This window comes from Tachysurus vachellii, chromosome 17 (assembly GCF_030014155.1).
Source record: "Tachysurus vachellii isolate PV-2020 chromosome 17, HZAU_Pvac_v1, whole genome shotgun sequence".
In the NCBI taxonomy this organism is placed as follows: Eukaryota; Metazoa; Chordata; class Actinopteri; order Siluriformes; family Bagridae; genus Tachysurus; species Tachysurus vachellii.
The window spans coordinates 9,292,883-9,313,444 of NC_083476.1; the positions used below are offsets into that span (position 1 = coordinate 9,292,883).

The following is a 20,562-nucleotide window of genomic DNA, read 5'->3' on the forward strand; positions in this document are numbered from 1 at the left end:
ACATCTGTAGTATTGGAAGGGGAAACAAAATGATTTAGTATGGTGTGGATAGTAAGAGAAATGTTGTAGGAGTGATCCTGAAGGATGAGTTTGTTTTGAGGTTAAAAGAGTGTCAGACAGAGTAATCAGTTTAAAGTTAGAAATTGAACGGGTGATGTTGAATGTCATCAGTGGTTATGCTCTACAAGTAGGCTGTGAGGTAAAAGAAAATAAGAGATGCTGGATTGAGGTGATATATAGTATTCCCAGATGGGAGAGAGTAGTGATTGGAGCAGACTAAACTGGGCATTTTGGTGAGGGGCCGAGGTAATGATGAGGTGGTGAGCAGTTTTGGTGTTAAGGAAAGGAACCTTGAAGGACAGATGGTGGTAGACTTTGCTAAGCGGATGAAAATGGCTGTAGTTATCACTTATTTCCAGAAGAGAGAGGAACATAGTGGAGGTAGATGTACGCAGGTAGACTACGTTCTATGTAGACGAGGCAATCTGAGAGAGATTAGTGACTGCAAAGTGGTGGTAGAGGAGAGTGTAGCCAAGCAGCATCAATGGTGATGTGTAGGGTGTCTGGTGGTCAGGAAGAAGAGAAGAGGAAAGTGGTGAAAGTTGAAAAAGATTGAGAGATAGAGATGGGATGGTCTGGATGACATACCCATGGAGGTGTGGAAGTGTCTAGGAGAGACTGTAGTGGAGTTTTTTTATAGATTGGTTGACAGGTTGACAGATGAAGTCAGACAGGAATTGCCATGGACAATGATGTTTGCGGGAAAGGTGGAGGTCTGCTTTGAAAAGAAGAGGAATAAAAGTCAGTTGTATGACAGAATACATGTGTGTGAATGAGAAGGAGGGATGTAAAACAGTGAGGTTACTGGGGCTGAGGTCAAGAAAGTGCAGGAGTTTAAGTGTTTTGGGTCAACCATACAGTGACAGAGTGTGGAAAAGAGTTGAAGAGGCGAGAACAGACGGGTTGGAGAAAAGTGTCAGGAATGTTGTGTGACAGAAGAGTGGCAGCAAGAATCAAAGGAAAGGTAAACAAGACAGTAGTGAGACCAGCCATTTGTATGGGTTAGAGACTGTAGCATTGAGGAAAACACATGAGGGAGGGATGGAAAATAAAGAGTGATGTTAAGAGATCTTTAGAAGTGATGAGGTTGTACAGGAATAGGAACAAGCACAGTAGCGGGACAGCTCAGGTTGGCAGTTTTGGGGAGAAGGATGTTGGAGATGGAGCTGCCAGTTTAGAGGGCAAGAGGAATGCCAAATAAATGATAAATAATTGTGTTAAAGACATGAAGGTAATTGGGGCGAGAGTAGAGGATGACGAGGATAGAGTTAGGTGGAAACAGATGATTCGATTGTGAAAAGCCGAAAGTAGAAGAAGAAGAAGAAGAGATTGGTTTCAGCATTTGTCTAATTATTGGCATGGTGGTGCATGATTTCCTAGATATCGGTGTCTGTGTGAGTAAACTCCCTACCTTATTATGAGGAATGTTGCAAATGTTTAGCAAATTTAGAAACTGAAGTCTTGTCACATCCAACTTTGTGGTTTAACAAGGCACTGTTCAACCATGCCTACCAATTCCCCTTCTGCTCACCATAGTGAGCCTTTGCTGGAATATTGATGCTTTCGGTTTTACTTCAAAGTTACCGTATATAAAAACCGCAAAGAAAGAATGCTGCTTCATGTATCCTCAGTTCATCCTACATTAACAAGCCATAGTTTGATCTGTATTGTGTTAGAGTGTATGACTCTTTGGCTGTTTTTTTTTTGTCTGAGGAACTACTGCCCTTCTCTTCATAACAATACTATCCCTAGTAGACTTTGTCTCAGAAAGGAAAGAAAAGCTTTGGCATTGGCACACTCTGAACCTTCTTTATCATTTGTGGTCAATGGTATACTTTTGTGGTGGCGACAGTTTATCTTCCAGTTAAAACTGCTTTCCTATTTTTTCTGTCAAGAGTTATGTAGTGGTTACTTCAGAATTGTAGTAAGGGGTTGATGGTCTGTTTCCACCATGAATGGTTTTCTATAGATGTAGTCATTTGAAAGGCAAAGACTATTGCTAACAGCTCTTTCTCAATTTGAAAAATATCATTTCTGTTTTGGTGAAAATGTGTGAGGCATAATTAAGCCTAACAATTCTGTAGACATCCTGCTCCTAAGCCATACTGTGAATCATTATATTTAACAGTAACAGGCTTGATTAGGTGTTTAGGTTTGATGCATCATTTCAGCATGTGAAATGCTTCTAGCTTTTGCTTTGACTAGCACCAATCTATATACCTGCATAGCAGCTGTTAAAGAGTTGCTGACTGTTCACTAAAATTCGGGATGGATTTACCCAAATCATCAGCCATGCCCAGGATGCGACCCACATAACGACTTCTTTTAGAACTTTTCTCAAGTTCCCATTATGGTCCTTCTGTTCCTTTTGACCAACAATGATGTTATCCAGAACATGGAAGACCTGGGAAGCTAGAACACTCTGATGCTGATGCTGTGATCGATGCATAAGCGAATTTTGTCATTGTCTGCTTATGTGTGGCAACTATTGAGGACTCCCACTCTGTAGGCTCCAAGATGGTGTTATGACTCCCACTCTTGTCATGTTGATTAATTCCACTAGTACTTTATCACGCATGAGCATCGGGATGCAATAAGGGGCCAGACAACTGGAGTCACTTCTGGGTTTAACTTTATTGAGTGTGTCACAGGTAGGGTACACAGCTTATCCTCAAACCAGTTGGCATATTCTGTGAACATTCCTTGTGACAATCTTGAAGACCTATTTTATGCACTTCCTCCAGGTTTATTTTTAAACAATTTGGCAGGCTAGTAATGATTTCATGCATGATTTCATATATTAGGGATAGGATATATATATATTACTATAAGTAGTAATTTTAAGTTAATATTTTTTCAATTAATTTTAAACTTTAAATGTATATATGAATTTATTTATTTTTGTCCTTATTTTTTCTTGTGCTATGCAAATAAATTGAATTTAATTGAATTGAATTGAACTCCTGTATCAATTTTAAGCTCAAAGGGTTTGCCACTTACTGTTAAGCTGCAGTGAAATGCTTGCTTGTTAATAGTGCTATGCTGACTGACTGCATCAAAATAATTGGCAACAAGATACAGCACATTGACATGGAATGATTGTTCAGTGGTGACTGTGTTCATATTCAAGATCTGATTGCCAGATTTGAAATTGCCAGAGCTGCATTGGGACTTGACAAAGTTACATTTTTTTTTTACAACGGTGACATTGCTGTCAGAGGACTTTGCATTAACAGACTTTGCTGGGTGATTTCCACCACATTTTTTACAGTTTGTAAAGTTTTTTGTCTTATTTGGGTAATGGTGTTGCTTTAGTTTGAATCCCTTTCTATTCTTTTGTTTAGAATGTACTACATCAACACAAAGTTTTCACTTTCCTTTCTTAGGCTACTCACATATGCCTAAACGGTTTTTCCTGATTTTTGATTTATTGTGTTAAATTAGTTTGTAATGTTTGTCTTCAGGTTGCATACTTTAATAAATTACTATAATAACAATCCAGATCATCTCTTGCCTGAGTGACTACATCGCACCCATTCAAAGCCAGTATTGCTGGAGAATATACTGTATAAAGAAAAACTCTTTATTGATTGCCTCTGGACCTGCAAGAGTAAAGTGTATGTAGCCTTTCATTTTATCTGGCTTTTCACTATGAGTTTTGATGATGAATATATCAAATTCCAGTTTACATCTCAGCCAGTTTTCTATCAAATGTTAGTGGGCCTGGTCAGCAAAATCCTTTGGACATTGTGCCTGTTATCTTTGTTGATTATTTTAACTTTTGACACTTCACTAGCTTCACACCCACTACTTTGAAAAACAACAAATCATCACTTATCTACACAGGGGAACTAAAATGTGCAGGGTTGTCTTCTAGTGTTCTGGCATGGAAATGTCCAAAGAGATTTATAAGTAGATTCCCCTTCATAAAGCATGGCACCCAAAGTACTTACAATCAACCAGGTCTGGAATACCTTTTTTAAAATATTAAGGTAGAATACGAATGTTTATGCCCTCATTAAGCCATACACTAGTGGACGTGATTATTACAATGGTTACCAGATGTGTTGATACTGTTGCACCAAAGAAGGTTTCAGGAAACAAAAACCCACTGGAGAAATAAATCCCTAAAACTAAAAACTAAAACTAAAACAGGGCTACAGAAGACTGGAGCATCTGTCAGTTCATCCTGCTATTTATAAAACACAATTAAAAAAGTTTAACATTGAAATTAAGTCTGCCTTGATGCATGTTTTCGAACATTAATTACATCATTAAAACGTTAAAACACCTTTTACCTTATCAATAGACATTTGCTAAGCTGTGCTTAGCCCCAATGCTCACTCAATAGTTCTGACAGCAGTTATAAAGCATGATGCTGTCACCACCAGGCTGCACTATGTGTATGATGTTTTTTGGTGATGGGGAAGTGGTGGCCACTTTGGAATCTTGGGGTTTTGAGGACTAGCACTGCCAAGATTGTCAATGCTGGCCCTTAAAACTGTCTGCTCCATTCTATCAGGGCTGACCCCAAACTCCTAATGCTGGGGTATGCAAAGACATTCATTTTGCTGTTGTAATAAATATGTTTTTTGTGTTTTTTTTTTATGTATAGTGTTTTTCTTAGGTAAAGAAGCAGAACTGGATGGCTCATGGGAACAAGGGTTTTGGTGAACTTATGTCTGGATGATGTCCTGACTTCTCTCCAAACCTGCCTGATCCATCCTAATCCTGTATTTCTGGTTGGAATCTCATCACTTCTGGTGCTATCTGCTGCTGCTATATCAGAAGATATAGACTGGATTGATATAAAGTAGACAAAACCACTTGGAGACTATGGCATAAGCTTTGAACTTCTTTTTGAAGTTTTTTCATAGTCGGTTTTGGACCGAATTGAATTAAATTGAATATAGGAACAAGGCAAGCATAGAAGCACATATATCAACAGTATGTATCAAATAAATTTAATATCTATGTAAAAAATAACATAACCAGTAAAGCAACTAGAATCTGATATGCTTATAAACATAACTTTCATTAATTTCTTGTGTACAACTCATACATAAGAACCCTCAGCCAAATTCTTCCTCAAACAGATACTACCTTATGATAACACATCCTCTGTTAAATATAATCCATTCCAAATTTTCCATGCTCAATGGGTATGTCTGTGGGTCAGAGGTGGCTGCCATTGTTGGGTCCTTGAGCAAGGGTCACTGTACCATGACTGAGCTCTGACACCAGCATCTTAAAATAATCTGTAATGTATGTGTGACAAATACATTTATGTGCATGGTGTACTGTACTCTGTTGAATTAGTGAAAAAATAAAAGTGTGAGTGTTGCCTGTGATGGACTGGCATTTAATGTTGTTGGGAAAGGCTCTAGATCCACTGTGACCCTGACAAAGATTTACGTGCTACTGAACATGAACAAACAAAGGTTTATCTATCTTTGACAACTGCAGAAAATAAGAGGAATAGTTTTCATCTCACAACTGGCAAAATATCAAAATACTTGAGCCATCAGTTGTGCCTACTATTATCTGTGATAATTTGTGATGCATACATACTAATGTACGAGTCTGTTGTATGAACCTCTGACATTACCAGAAAATAATTTTCAAAGAAGAAAAGCATAAGATGAATGCAACTTTAAACAATATTGTTAGTCCCATTTATAACTGTCACTTGGACTGTCAATAATTATAAACAGGGAAATTCTTATAAAGAGAGCTGGTTTGAAAATAACATGAAGTACACAATATGCTAATGAGAACCTCAGACTGATGCTCACACAGATTGAAAATACTGGTTGATAACATGTTGATGTTTTGTTACTCACCACTGGTTTTCTGTAATGTTCTTGCCCCAAGGCCTATGGGAACAAAATCATTAAATACACATCTTAAACCCACTATTATTATTATAGCTGTGCTTGTATTTTTGTTATTTAGTAAATTTCATACTGTACATATAAATGGGGACCAAAAGTCTGTGACCATTACTGACTATTCTGCATTCTTGTCTTAATTATTTTATACAAAAAAATAATCATTAAAAAATATATTATTGACAACAGCTGGAGTGAAAAGCATATAATTTGAAATATATATATATATATATATATATATATATATATATATATATATATATATATATATATATATATATATATATATGAATTTCAAAGATTTATAGTATTTGCTATGTTTTCTTTTTTGCTTTAATGACAGTGTATACTGGAGCTGGAATGGACTTCGAAGCTTGTCTGAACACACGCATCAATAAAATAGATGATTAGGCAAGACAAACCTCTGACCTTTTGGTCATAGTGAATTTGTTATCATTTATTGTTATACTGTACTGCTAGGTTAAGAACTGTTTTTTTATACTGTGTATGAATTCCATATACAAGGAATGGCAGTTGAGGACCCAAATGCAACACACTGACCAACTTAAAAGTCTTTAATGGGAACAATTGCAATTCAGCGGAGGCAGAGTTCAGTATTGCAGGTAGTTAAAAATTTTATTATTAAATTTTATTATTAATTGTATTTATTATTAAGGTACTTTGTGCAGGGCAAAGCAGTATAGGTGAATATCAGTGTCATCAACAATCCAGTAATCCTTAGTACAGGCAAATGGAGCATTGCAGGTCAGGCAGAAAACTGAGTCATAACTAGTTCAATAATCCAAAAACCGCTAAGAGAGCAATGCAAAAATAGAGAAAGCAGGGTCAATCCAGGCAGGATTCTAACAGGGCAGGCACTGTAGAGAACCTGGAATAATCAAACCAGGAGGAGCAGAAACTCCTGTGAAAAGCTGTGAAAAAAAAATTGAGAAGACCATCTAGCAAAGAAAAATGCAAAATAAATGAATAAATGGGCTGACGCCCTGAAGTGAAAATCCAAGATGGCCGCCGACCCGGAAGTGACGTCACTAAAGAAAGTGTGGGAGGACACTCACAAGGTATGCTTTGCTATCTTGTACCAAGACAATAGCTGTAAATCCATGTAACAATAGCTGTAAATCCCTCCAAGCAACTTTTTTGTCCAGCACATCTCATGCATGAGATATGAGGATTTTAAAGACAACATCTTGAACTCTTGAACAGTTGGTCAGAATTCTTCTTATGCCTACTTCCAGCATGATTATGTACCATGTCATAAACCAAATATCATCTCAAACAGGTTTCATGAACATAATGAGTTTAGTGTTCTTCAGTGTTCCTCCACACATGCCACGTTCTTTAGTGTCCTTCTATATATGCCACATGACATGGCTCGGATAGGACGCATGTCGAATGGAATACACACCAACAAATCCATATAAGGGCATCTACATAACACTACTCCAGCTTCTACTTGTCTGAAGGAAGCTTGATTGGATGCTAAAATATCTGCTGGAATTGTGCGATGAAATCATGTGAACCTGGACCAGAATAGCATCAGCCATGATACAGCGTTGAGTTCCTTCATAAGGGAACTACACCCGGTTATGTATGTAACCTGGAACGAGATGCACTTGCCGTATCCACTCACTCTTCCTTAAGACAAATAAAAGCTGGAGTAATGTCAGGTATCCTTTCCAAGCCATTAAATTGGCCTCTGTGCATACAAAGCTTACTCAAGTAAGTGTTCCCATAGCTTCAGCCTTGATGCAGAGTCTGACTCAGGAAACCGGGTTACATACATAACCTGGTGTAGTTATATAGTTTGAACCAATGCTGACATTGGTCTGATATGACACTGTATGTGTTGCTTCTATTTACTATGGTGTTGCATCACAACTCCCTAGTGAAAAATATTTTTTTTTCTTTAAATGACTGCACAATAATGACATCATCATGGACCTCACAATCAGGCTAAAATAAAGAACTTTTTTTTTTTGTATAGGCAAAGTTAAATTGTATACTGCACCACTCCCTGCATTAGGGATAGACCCTTAAAATATTAAAATGGGCTGGCACCGGGGCTGCCACCCATATTTGTTACCCAAACACGAAAAATTACTATTGGAATTCACCAATTTGTAATTATTCTGTTTGAGTTGTTTGGAGCCCCAGTAAAATTTCAAGTTCTCAATATATACATAGATCATTATCTGATGTGCTGAAATACTTGATATGGGCAGGATAGGCAGCAACTATGAAGAAATCTGCAAGTGGGCAGATGGAAGTATGGTATCTGAGCTTACTCTTGGGCATGATGTGTCAGGTGTGTTGCCAAATTAATAAGACAGCAGCAGTTGCAGCCTCCCTGGACCCAAGACCAAGAAGAGGATGATCCTGGGGCTGATGGATCCGACAGAGGGCTCTTGGCCGGTTTTGTTCCAGGTGTTTTAAGGGGAGCAGTGCCCCATACTGTATATAAACTGTAAGTTCTCAGTAAGGGAGAGCAAGTAGAGCACGGCAGAGAAGGGGTGTCTGGCCATCAAGTGGGCAGGCCTCAACCTCCGATACTACCTACAAGGTTGCTCTTTCTCCATCTGCTCTGACCACACCCTGCTCCAATGTCTTCACTGCATGAAGAATGCCAACACATAGATCACTTGTTATCTGAACAGCAAACTGAACTGTATAGACAACACTGAGGCAATCTACAAGAAAGGACAGCGCAGACTCTTTCTGCTGAGGAGACTAAGGTCTTTTTTAGTGCAGGGAGAGCTACTGAAGACCTTTTTTTGACTCTGTGGTGGCCTCAGCCATATTCTCTGGTGTGGTATGCTGGTGCAGCAGCATCTCTACTGCAGACAGGAAGAGACTGGACAAGCTGATCAGGAAGGCCAGCTCAGTCCTGGGAATTCCTCTGGACACTGTACAGGAGGTGAGAGAAGGTAGGATGGTAGCAAAACTATCATCATTGCTGGGGAACAACTCTCACCCCCTGTATGAAACGGTTTCAGCTCTGAGTAGCTCCATCAGTGACAGACTGTTACATCCTAAGTGTCTGAAGGAGCGATACAGATGGTCTTTTCTCCCTGCTGCTATTAGACTCTACAATCAAAGCTGCTCCCAGTGAACCAGTCACCATAATACACACGGTTATTACTGTTTTAACTGCAGTAATAAACAATAACAAAGTAACAAAGTTACATGTATATAACATGTCCAATAACAGAAATTTTGAAAAACGTGCAATGACTGTTAATGTAATTACTTACTCATGGTCTCTATTTATACATTATGTTTTGTATATACTGTATATTATATTATGTCTCTATTATTTTTATATATTTGCATTTTCTTACTCTTTGCTGCTGTAACAGTGAAATTTCCCCATTGTGGGACGAATAAAGGTATATCTTATCTTATCTTATCTTTTCATGCTGTTTAAATAGACTAGATTTAGTTATAAAGTAGAGATGTCAAAGTATATTACTGCCAAATAAAAAATGATTTAAGTGACATTTAGTGACATCAGACAGGTGCTGGCATACCAGCGGACAGTTATGAATACTGCCATTATATGTGGTTTTAAACAAGATGCACAGCATATTATCAAGGCGAAGCAAATAAATTTGCTCCAAGGAAATAAGTCCCATTTATTTATCTTTTGACAAATGGAGCTAAATGTGTAACTAAATAGTACAATATAAATTGTTTTGTTTTACTCTTTAATGAAAGCATTTTATCGCGTGGTTAGCATATTTATACAGTTGTTTTATGGTTACAGATAAGAATATTCAGTGCATTGTCTGTATCAGTAGCATTTAGAGTTCTAGTCAAGCATTTTTTTCAAAAAGCAGTTAAAAATAATGTATTCTAACAATATTCTTTATTGTGAATTTGTGTGCACAACCTCAGTTAAGAAGAATATTGTTCAGACAAACGAAAGGAGATTTATATATTTCGTCTATTATTATGTCTGAAGTGATTATTTGATTTGGTGAGTCCTTCCATACCTCAACATCGTTTAGGGCTTGGATGTGAACACCACACTTCTTGCCCTGCTCCACAAGTTCTATGTCAAATGGATCCATAAGCAAAACCTTCTTCAGGGTCAGCGTCCTCTGTCTCTCTACATTATGTAAAAGCACCTTGGCCTTTTCAGGTTTATCACAGATCACTGTAGATAATTCTGCTACATGTATGGCACACAAACAAAAAAGATTATGGAAGCGCTGGTGATGAAGGCAAACTTATTACATTCAAAAGTACATGTAAAAAAATTATGTTTGCCCATAAGAAATAATAAATAATGGTTAATATTTGCCATTATGATCAGCCACAAATGTATATCCAAAAAAAAAAAAAAACAATTTCTGACTTTTATTGTTATTAAAAATTATTATATTACATTATAATATAATTAAATTATAATAATTGTTATTAATCAAGTGAACAATATATTTTTTTTAATTACTTAAAAATAAAGAGCATGTTCTTGTTTCTATTTTCAGAGGGCAAATTAATCAACTAAGCAACAACACATAACAATAATAGTCCAAGATCTTACCAGTGTTTATTATGTATCGAATTGCATCAGGCCCAAGTGTATCATAAAGTGGTACCACCACCATGGAATAAGTGTAACAAGCCAGCTCTGAGATTATCCACTATCAACACAAAGAAAGTGAAAAAGACAGAGAGACATGAGCATAGGTTCATTGAATGCTCTTAACAAATGCACAAAACACTATCACTGTTTTGTTCTCTTGCTGCACTTTGACCTCTCACCTCTGGCCTGTTTTGTGCAAAAACTCCAATAAACTGCTTGGAATTGGGATGGCAACCCTGAGAAAGTAGACCTGAGCCCAGGTGCTCTGCCCGAGTCACGACCTGTGCAAATGAAACAATTAAAATTCAGTGATCAGCAATCAACCAAGTGGTCAGCAATAGAAACGATAGAGAATTAAGAGTTTAAAAAAAAAACACTATATAAAGCAAAATAGTATCTTATGTGTTTTATTTTGTAAAGAATACAAAACACACTGAATGGCTGACAACCATATTACTTTGAAACCTGCTCTGAAGTGCTGACCTCGAGCTGAGAGGGGAACCTTGAGAAGAACTAAACTCAATGACCAGACTAAATGTTCAAATTCCAACATTCATTCTTTAAAACCTGGAGGTTGTCCTACCTGTAAAGGGTGGACTACTGTAAATGTGGAATGGAACAAAGCAAAAGCACATACGGGTGTGATGGTTATTGAAGATTTTACAATGAGAAGTTGTTTGTGAAGTTCTGACTTTCTTTGTACATGTGTAGAAGTTGCTTGTGACTAGAAATTGTTGTGACAAGAGATTTACTGAAAAAATCAGTAATATATCTCTGTGTGCAATGGGCTGTAAAGACAGGATTGAGACATGAATCTGTCGACAGGTTTTGAACCTGGATAGTCATCTAGTGCAAGGCCATAAAAGTCAGAAAACGGGGTGTCTTAACAAAAACAAATACAGACCCAAGTGCAGGGATAAATTAAAAGTGGGTTTATAAGGGGAAAAAAACAAAAGGAAAGAAACACTAGGAAACTGGAAACACAGAACACAGCAACAGAAACACAGGAACAGAAACACAAACACAACCGGTATAAACAGTTGTGCCTCAGCCTTAAGTATTTGAATTCAGAGCATCTTCATTTGAGTCACAGTCCTATTTAAACCAATGAAGCACAGTCTTTTAATGGCATTGGCCTGTTATGATACACAGGTGACAAAAAGAATCTCTGACTGGACAGAGATCCTTTAGATGGAATGGTGATTTTGCACATTTCATGCAGTATGATTTCTATTATTTTTCTTTACAATATTTCTGACATCTTGGCCAAGTTCTGCCTTTTCTCTCTTCTTTGGCATTTTTGGACAAATAGGTCTTCAACCTTCTCCTGTTGTTCTGCCTGCTGTTTTCTCACAATTTCACTCTGTCTGGTTGTAGCTTGGGGGGCTTAGTGGTTAGCATGTTCGCCTCACATCTCCAGGGTTGGGGGTTCAATTCCCGCCTGCGCCTTGTATGTGTGGAGTTTGCATGTTTTCCCCAAGTTGAACTTTACTGCCAACTTGCACAGTAACAACACTTCCAACAGTTCATGGAATCACTATGGACATTTCAAATACCAGACTTCACATTCCAGAACATTCTTTTTACTCCAAAACATTACAAGGCACCAGTGTAACACTATAAATCTTGCTATGTTGCTTCTTAATTCTGTTTGACATTAATTAGTTCTGGTCATTATGACAAAACATAGATGTGACATTAATGAACAACCAGACTTTTCTGCAGGTAGGATATTATTTGTGGATAGATTTCTTAGAAATGATGAGTTACCCTTCTCTGCATATGCAACTGTTATGGAGAACTGTCAATGAAGTACACAGACTCTTTTGTACACTCAGGCAGAGTGTACAAAATAGGCACATAGGCAGCTGTTTGCTTTATTTCATTTATGGATCATTGCTCATGATAAATCAGCTTATTACGCCTTTAAAATCACTCATGACTTGGACATGACTTTGGTATAGTTCACTTCTGGTTGTTAAGGAGTCTGATGTCTTAAAGAAGAAACTATTGCAGAGTCTGGATGCTATTGCCCGAATGCTTTTCCTAGATGGCAGCAGGGTGAAAAGGGCACATCCTCCTGTTGCACTTCCTCTCTGTATGCTGACTCGTTTTTGTTGATGAGACCTACCATGGTCATGTTATTAGTGAATTTGTTGATGTGGTTTGAGCTGTGCATTGCTACACAGTCGTGAGTCAGCAGAGTGAAATCTGTGGGCTGAGCATGCAGCCCTGAGGGGTCCCAGTGTTTAGTATGGTGGTGCTGTAGATGCTGATCCTGATCTGGACTGACTGGGATTTCCTATTCAGGAAGTCCAGGACAGAGTTACAGGGGGAGGCTTTCAGGTCCAGCAGGCTCAGTTTCTCAGTAGGCTGCTGAAGGGTGGCTGTGTTGATTGCTGATCTGAAGTCTAAGAACAGCAGTCATATATAAGTGTCTTTATTGTCAAGGTGGTTGAGGCCAGATGGAGGGTTGTGGCAAAGGCATCGTCCATGAAGTGTTTTGGATGATATTAAAACTACAAAGGGACCAGTGAAGGTGGTAGCTGTGTTTTGATGGCCTCATGATGAGATTTTTGAAGCACAACATCACGAGTCTGATAGGACGATAGTCATTGGTGCTGCTCAGGGAATTGTTGAAGATATCAGAGAAGACATCCACTAGCTGTTCTGAACATTCTCTGAGCACTCTTCGAGGAAGGTTGTCCTGTCCAGCAGAGTTCTGTGGGTTAACTCTGCATAGAGTTCTCTTCACATCAGCCGTGCTTAGACAAAGCACCTGGTTTTTGAGAGGAGGGGTGATCTTCCTCGTTAATACATTTTTCTGCACCTCAAACAGCGTAGAATTTGTTCAACTCATCTGGAAGGGAGGCATCACTGTCACAGGCAGGTGGAGTTGTGTTGTAGTTCGCGATCGCCTAGATGACCTGCCACATGTGCCGGGTGTCTCTGCTGTCCAAATGTGTCATTAGGCATTGTTTTTGTGGATTACACTGCAAAAACCATCAACTGTCTCCAAATTACTATTATAAAAGTATAATATATTATTACTATATAATTTCACAGTTCCTACAATTCAACCTTAAAATATAGTAGGCCTACCACCAACAATCTGTTATCAGGCACAGTCTGATATTATGGTCCTTACCATGGTGGCTATTTGTGTAATTGAAACTTCATATTTTAGGTTAGGTCCAAAAGGCTCCCTTAAAACAAATGGATGACAACATTCTAAAGTATATGGCTAGTTTTTGCAAAACTGTTCAGTCTGTGCATTAACTGGTACAAGATAGATGATGGGGACATAGTGAAGGACTTCACAAGAAAGGTGTGAAACCACCACAGGTACTGTGGTAAGTCATCCTGACCACCTCCACTGCATCCCTGTGGCTGCTTGAGACTTGCCTTTACTCACACCAAGCAAGCTTCTAACACAGGAAGAGGATGAAATGTCTCCCAGCAAGACCAGTGAGGGTCTGGATAAGTAGGAGAATGGGGCCAGAAGGGCAAAAATTTTGCAGGCTATTTGAACAATGTACTCAATATAAACCAACAGAAGAAAGACCACTTATCTCACAAAAGTCATCCCACTGAAACCATTTTGCAACAGACTTCCAAAACTCAACAGAAAACAGCAAAACTCTTCTGTTTCGTACTGTCAGGTCCAAGTTCATGCTTCTTGGCATGTGTATGCGTGTATGGGTGGGTGTCACAAGCTCTGTTAATTTGCCTTACACTCTGCTTTGCTCTCATTAGTGGGTAATGAGAGTCACTGAAATCACAAAAAGAGAGAAATATAAACTTGCAGTAATGATGCATCACACATTACCTGCCAGTTAGACTCACCTATTCTCAATCTGCTTATCTATGCCCTCACTGTCACACCTGAGTACATGCTTGGACATGGTGGTGGGCAAGCTTTGTAATAGCATTTATTTCTTTAATGGCAGTAGTGTTAACTGATTTGTTAACTGCCCTGGTTTCAGATGTAAGATATGTGCAATGTTATTGTTTTTTTGTGTGTTTGTGTGTGACTTGACCACGAGAGTGTATTAGAATGTTAGCCAGTAAGCACAAGAGTCTCAAAGACTGCACCATGTATCAGGATTGAAAGAAATTCTTCAGCAACTCCAAGTGCAGTTTTGTCTCTCCCTTATCTGTAGCTGAGCAATGGGCTACGGAGAGGTATATCAAAGAGGTGCTCCACAACTGTGCTCAGCAGGCTAAAAAATGTCCAAAGGGGACATTCTCCAAACCAGCACTAAAAAAAGGTCCTCAGTCTGTGTGCTATAAGGTATTATACTCTGCTACTAGTTTGCTCAGTCCTACTGAAACTAACGACAGGACTAATGTAACACCATCTTTGTAAAAACAGTCCAAAAATCACAGGATGTGTTTGGCAAAAATAAGTTTAGCATGATTTGTAAATGATCAAAAATGTGATAGTTAAATATATGGTTCAAAATGTGTTAATATAGATTGAACAAATCATTCATTCATTCATTCATTCATTCATTCATTCATTTTCTACCACTTATCCGAACTACCTCGGGTCACAGGGAGCCTGTGCCTATCTCAGGCGTCATTGGGCATCAAGGCAGGATACACCCTGGGCGGAGTGCCAACCCATCACAGGGCACACACACACACACACTCTCATTCACTCACACACTCACACACTACGGGCAATTTTCAATCAACCTACCATGCATGTCTTTGGACCGGGGAGGAAACCGGAGTACCCGGAGTAAACCCCAGAGGCACGGGGAGAACATGCAAACTCCACACACACAAGGCGGAGGCGGGAATCGAACCTCCAACCCTGGAGGTGTGAGGCAAACGTGCTAACCACTAAGCCACTATGCCCCCCTAGATTGAGCAAATCAAACAATTTTTGGGGGTCTGGACAACAAGAACTTCAGCCACTGCTTCTCTTTGGGCTTGGGGTTCAACAGTCTCTCAAAAAAAATTGCTCTGAAGCAGAAATCTTTTCAGAAGGTCTTCAGTGACATTGTAGGGGACGAGATAGTCCACAGGGAAAAACAGTCAAACTCTGGTATGGTGATTCCCAGTACTACAGTTCTCCCGATTTGATGTTGCATCCATGGTGGAGGCTATGTATGACAGACAAAGCTTCAAAAGGTGTCAAAATTAAACATAGCATTTAAAAAAACAGGCAGGGGTCAAGGAAGAGAAATTAACATCAAAGTCAAATCTTTGACACATATAATCGGAAGAAATCGGAACTATGAAATTGCTTTTTAAAGTTATTTTAAAAGCACTATTTATGGCCAAAAGCACTACAGTGATGTACACCAAAACTGCTCTGAAGACTGTTCTCTATCATTGTACCAAATTACAGACTCCTACAAAGAAGAAGAAGAAGAAGAAGAAGAAGAAACATCAGTGCTTGCTAATATAAGATAACATACTATCATAAAATGCTACTTCAATGTTCTAGCACCTAATAATAAAAAATGGCGTCTGAAATAAAAAACGAAGCAAAGCCAAGTTTAATCACTTTTAACAATTATAGTAAAACAAATAAATAACAACAATAAGGGTGGTAATTCTTTTTCAAACAAATGTTCAAAATGTGGCAAAATAATTTTTAAAAATGTAATACAGCAGAACAGACACAAAAATTCAGTATATAAGAAAAAAGTTGACGAATAGATAATGTTCTAATAATGTGGCCTCTAATAAACCGTTTTAATAAACGAAGATCTGAAATGTGGAATACAATCGTCATGTTTATTTATGAAGGTGTAGAACTTATGCCATCTTGTGGTGTGATAGAAATCTGCACATGTTATTGATTAAAAAATAACACAACTCTTTATAACTATAAACTAGTTTTATGAATCAAATTCATCAACACTGGCATGACAAAGCAACATATTTAAAAATATAAAAATATAAGTGTTCAATTGAACCCCACCTCAATGACACTGACCATATTGGCTTATGTCACACAGGCTATTGATTTGATTAAATACATTTTAATTACCACGTTGTTTTTTTTTACCACAAGATTGCAAATTTTATTCTATTTGTATTTCTCAGCAGTAAAAATAAATAAATAAATAATAAGTTGTAAATAATAAGTAAAATAAATCTTGATGTACTTGATGTACGTATACACTATATGCATTGTACTGTGTAAAATTATTTTATACTGATGCACATACATGGGCAACAGATTCCCTGTTATCCCCTTTGGTGTTATAATGCACATATATTGCCATTTTAACATGGGTGATCTATCACCATGTACAATACATACTGCATAAGTTTAAAAATATGGACTACAGATCCAAAAAGGCACCACTGCTCCCCCATTCTCAATCGGCAAACTATTAGTTGAGCCCAACTGCTCCTAGGTGTTCCTTATGTGTTTGGTTCTTTTCTTAATCCCCTTTGTTTCAGTGACTATTTGCAAGGTATATGCTCAGTCTCTTTAGGTTTGTGACATTACTAAGCCTATCTATTTCTACTCTGGTTTCCTGTTTAGATACCTGGACTGTTCTCTTATTTTTCGATGTCATTACCCTTGGATATTGTTGTTTTGCCCCGATCAAACTTTATTTGTTAACTTAATTTGTTTATTTTGTTTTTGGCCCCTGTTTTCTTTATTAAACTCACCCTACACTTGTCCCCTCCCTCCATAGTCTGGTTCATTACATTAGATGATAGAAAGTTAGAAATCTCTATGGTGGGGATTTTTTATCCAGCCATAATTATTTATCCATTCCTTATGTGTATCTCCAACTGCACATTTACACAGGAATACTGATTTGTACCTAACCAAAATGGACTATTTCAGGGTCTTTCTCTAGTTCAGAACCAATGAAGAGAGTCTACAACATCTTGCATTCATCATAGACCTTCTGCAGACACTGAAGACTCACAGACAAAAAACATAGGGATCCTTTTATGCTCTGTTTTTTTGAAGCAACTTTTAGTTAGACAGAAAATAGATTTAATCTATCAGATGCTCCGCAATATTAGCAGATAGTACTGAGCCATTATTTGCCCAGTGCAACATTTTCTTTATTGAACGGACAGTACCTGAGAGTTCTCTGGGCACTGTACAGTACTAATTGCAATATGGTTGATTCCTTAACATAGCACTTCCAACCTGTACAGTGGTATAGAGCACAGCCTTTGTTAAGAAGGGCTGTGTTTAGCATGATTTGCTAAAACAAAATATTATGCAAGAAATGCTTTTTAAGCATGCTTTTTGTATATAGCCAGTCTCACCAGGACATCACAAACGTTTTGTTTTTATTGCTGAGGCCACAAAAGCTCAAAAGTGCTCGTTTGGCGTAGTGAGTATTTTTGCACATCCCACACACTCTTGTTAAGGAATTTCTTCACTATCTATGTATGCCCAAAGTAATAGATTTTATTTCTGTACCTTTATGTTGATATTTCTACTTGATGCTTTGTCACTTAAAGATATACAATATTCTGTGTAGGGGACATCTGTCTGTTTATACAGGAAGCACCAAAAATGCAAGGAATGTATAACATAAATTGCCCTTTTAATAATTTTTAATTTATTTTTAAAGATAAAGATTTAAAAAGTTAAAATTAGAAAGAAACCTAACCTAAGCTACATAAAAAAAATGTTGCATCCTATTAGCTGTACCGTTTTCATACTCACCTCTCGATAAGAAAGCCATTCGTAAGGTTGATTGGGGAGGCGAGACCCTAAGAACGGTCCATCACCTATGGAAACACAAGGCACATCTGAGTTATGTCAAAACAATTTATCAAGAGATTTGCTTAATAGTATGCCATGTTTGCATCTCTTAAACTTTATTGGCTTTGCGGTCGAGATCCTGGCCTTTTAACCATTACTTCAAACAGTCAGCTGTCACATGCTTTTTAAACTGCAAATATTCTTTTCCTAGAATCCCCCCCAAAAAGAAATATAACAAACATGGCATTTGTATGCATTTGTATACATCTATACAGCAATTGTATATAAACTAGACAGCAGACAATAAACAGTCCATCAAAAAGTCAAATGAACGGTGTATGCTATAAAGTCATAATGTTATTTCATATCATGAAGACTTCCATAATCCATCATGTATGAGGGTTTGGATAAATGAGATTATTCATTAGAATAATATTAGTTGTTCTCAGCTGAGCACAAGGCCCGGGCAAAGTCCACAACCCAGACACGAGAGCCGAGCAACAACCCTAGCTAAGTCAGGGGCAGAGTGACATCCTGAAAGGGGGCAGGAGCATCTATTGCCAAATGCTGAAAAAGGGACATGTCCCCCACAGGAGTGGGAAGATGTCCACAGAGGACCAAGTAAAATGAAGACATACAAATAAAGCAGGTAATATTCTCTGCCGTGGGAAACAGAACGCAGAGCAGCATCCCCCACAGGAACAGAAGTGGAGCAATGTCACAAAGCACAAAAGAAACAGGAGAGACAGGTCAGGCAGCCAACATCCTCCACAGACATAGAAGACAGCATCTACCAGGTACCAGGAAGCGGAGCGGCGTCTTGTACAAACAAAAGCCCTTAGGTACCAGGCTTGGAACTACCCCGCTATCCTGCATAAACAAACCCTGCCAGAACAACATCTGGTGTACTGGCATGGAATTGTCCAAGACGTCAATAAATCAATTTGTTTCTCTATTGTATCCTTTAATGATTTAAACATTTCTATACAGAGAAGGGCATAACCAAAATGTATGCACGTGATTTACTGGAGCTTGGTAACACCTGTTACATTATTATGTCAACACAAGATCTGGCAAATTTCAATCACCAGAACATCTTGCTGCCTACACCTTAATAGAATTCTGCAAACTAGAATTTAATGTCATTTTGAACTTTTCTGTCTCTTTATGTGAACATTAATGACATTTTAAATTGATTGGAGTTCAGAGTTTTATGTCTAATAGTGCCTGAATGAATATCAAGTATAATATAATTTACTTAAAATACATAATGGAAAAAACTTGTCAAATATTATAACAAATATACCCTAGTTCTATAATCATTCTGATCTACAATATGCTAAAGCTGAAAGAGTCAAAATACTGTACACACCAGTTATATGCAGTCCCCTCTGGAATGCCTCATACAAGGTTTTGGTGTCTTCATAATATCGTGTAAATGGCTCGTCAACCAACATTGATCTATGGCCACCGCCCTGAAAAAGTTTTAGAAGAAGCATTAAACAATTGACCCTTTGTTAATGTGTAATGACAAAATCACATTTTGAACAATATACACTCAAAAAATAATACATTTACAATTTTGTATATTCAAAAAATACAGATAAATAATTATCTTTGAGAAGAATAACTCCATTGAGAGGAATAAAGAACATGACAATATATGTAAGGAATCATAGGAATTGCACAATTGGGAATTGTTGCAAAGTTTTTTGTGTGTGTGCATGAAAAAGATCAGAGGAGACAGCAATAGTTTCCAAAACTCCTTGAGATTCCCAGAGATCCCAGAGAGGGGAAAAAGTAGAAACAGCAAACGTCTCACGCAATTATTGGAAGGCTATTACGTAACTGGAAAACACACATCTTTTGAGCAAAGCAGAACACAGTGGATCATAATAGACAGAATGAATCAGGTACTGGGGCCTTGTAGTTATAGTATTTTATAAGCAATGAAATTTTACTTTTAGGATTTTGTTTCTCACCATAGCAACATTTCTGAAATTATCAAAAAATATTATCTACTGTATATGAGCTAAAAATGATTGAGAATTGAATCAATAATCAAAACAATCTCACTTTATCCACAGCACACAATTTAACTGGATGGCCATCCAGAGTTACTACTTATTAAAAAATCTAGCTGCCTATAAATGTTTAAAAGTTCCCTAAGTATTAAGACACTTTTGGTTTCATTTTTATAGGCACCTTCCTCTTTAAATTAAAACACATTTGACTTGTGTACTTCAAAAAATAAACAAAAAGGTATATGGTCATAAGTAGGAACAAATATATGA

General features: G+C 37.7%; 1 protein-coding gene across 4 annotated transcripts in view; it reads right to left on the bottom strand.

The window, feature by feature from the left end:
* Nucleotides 1-20,562, bottom strand: part of acsl6 (acyl-CoA synthetase long chain family member 6) — an 87,779-nt gene that overhangs the window by 20,009 nt on the left and 47,208 nt on the right. For all 4 annotated transcript variants that reach the window (XM_060891124.1, XM_060891122.1, XM_060891123.1 and 1 more), the window contains 6 exons: nucleotides 19,641-19,743; nucleotides 18,230-18,294; nucleotides 10,740-10,841; nucleotides 10,519-10,618; nucleotides 9,965-10,143; nucleotides 5,904-5,936 (listed from right to left, as the gene is read on the bottom strand). In XM_060891124.1, the coding sequence (XP_060747107.1) occupies nucleotides 5,904-5,936; nucleotides 9,965-10,143; nucleotides 10,519-10,618; nucleotides 10,740-10,841; nucleotides 18,230-18,294; nucleotides 19,641-19,743 (582 nt within the window). The remainder of the gene's footprint in view (nucleotides 1-5,903; nucleotides 5,937-9,964; nucleotides 10,144-10,518; nucleotides 10,619-10,739; nucleotides 10,842-18,229; nucleotides 18,295-19,640; nucleotides 19,744-20,562) is intronic.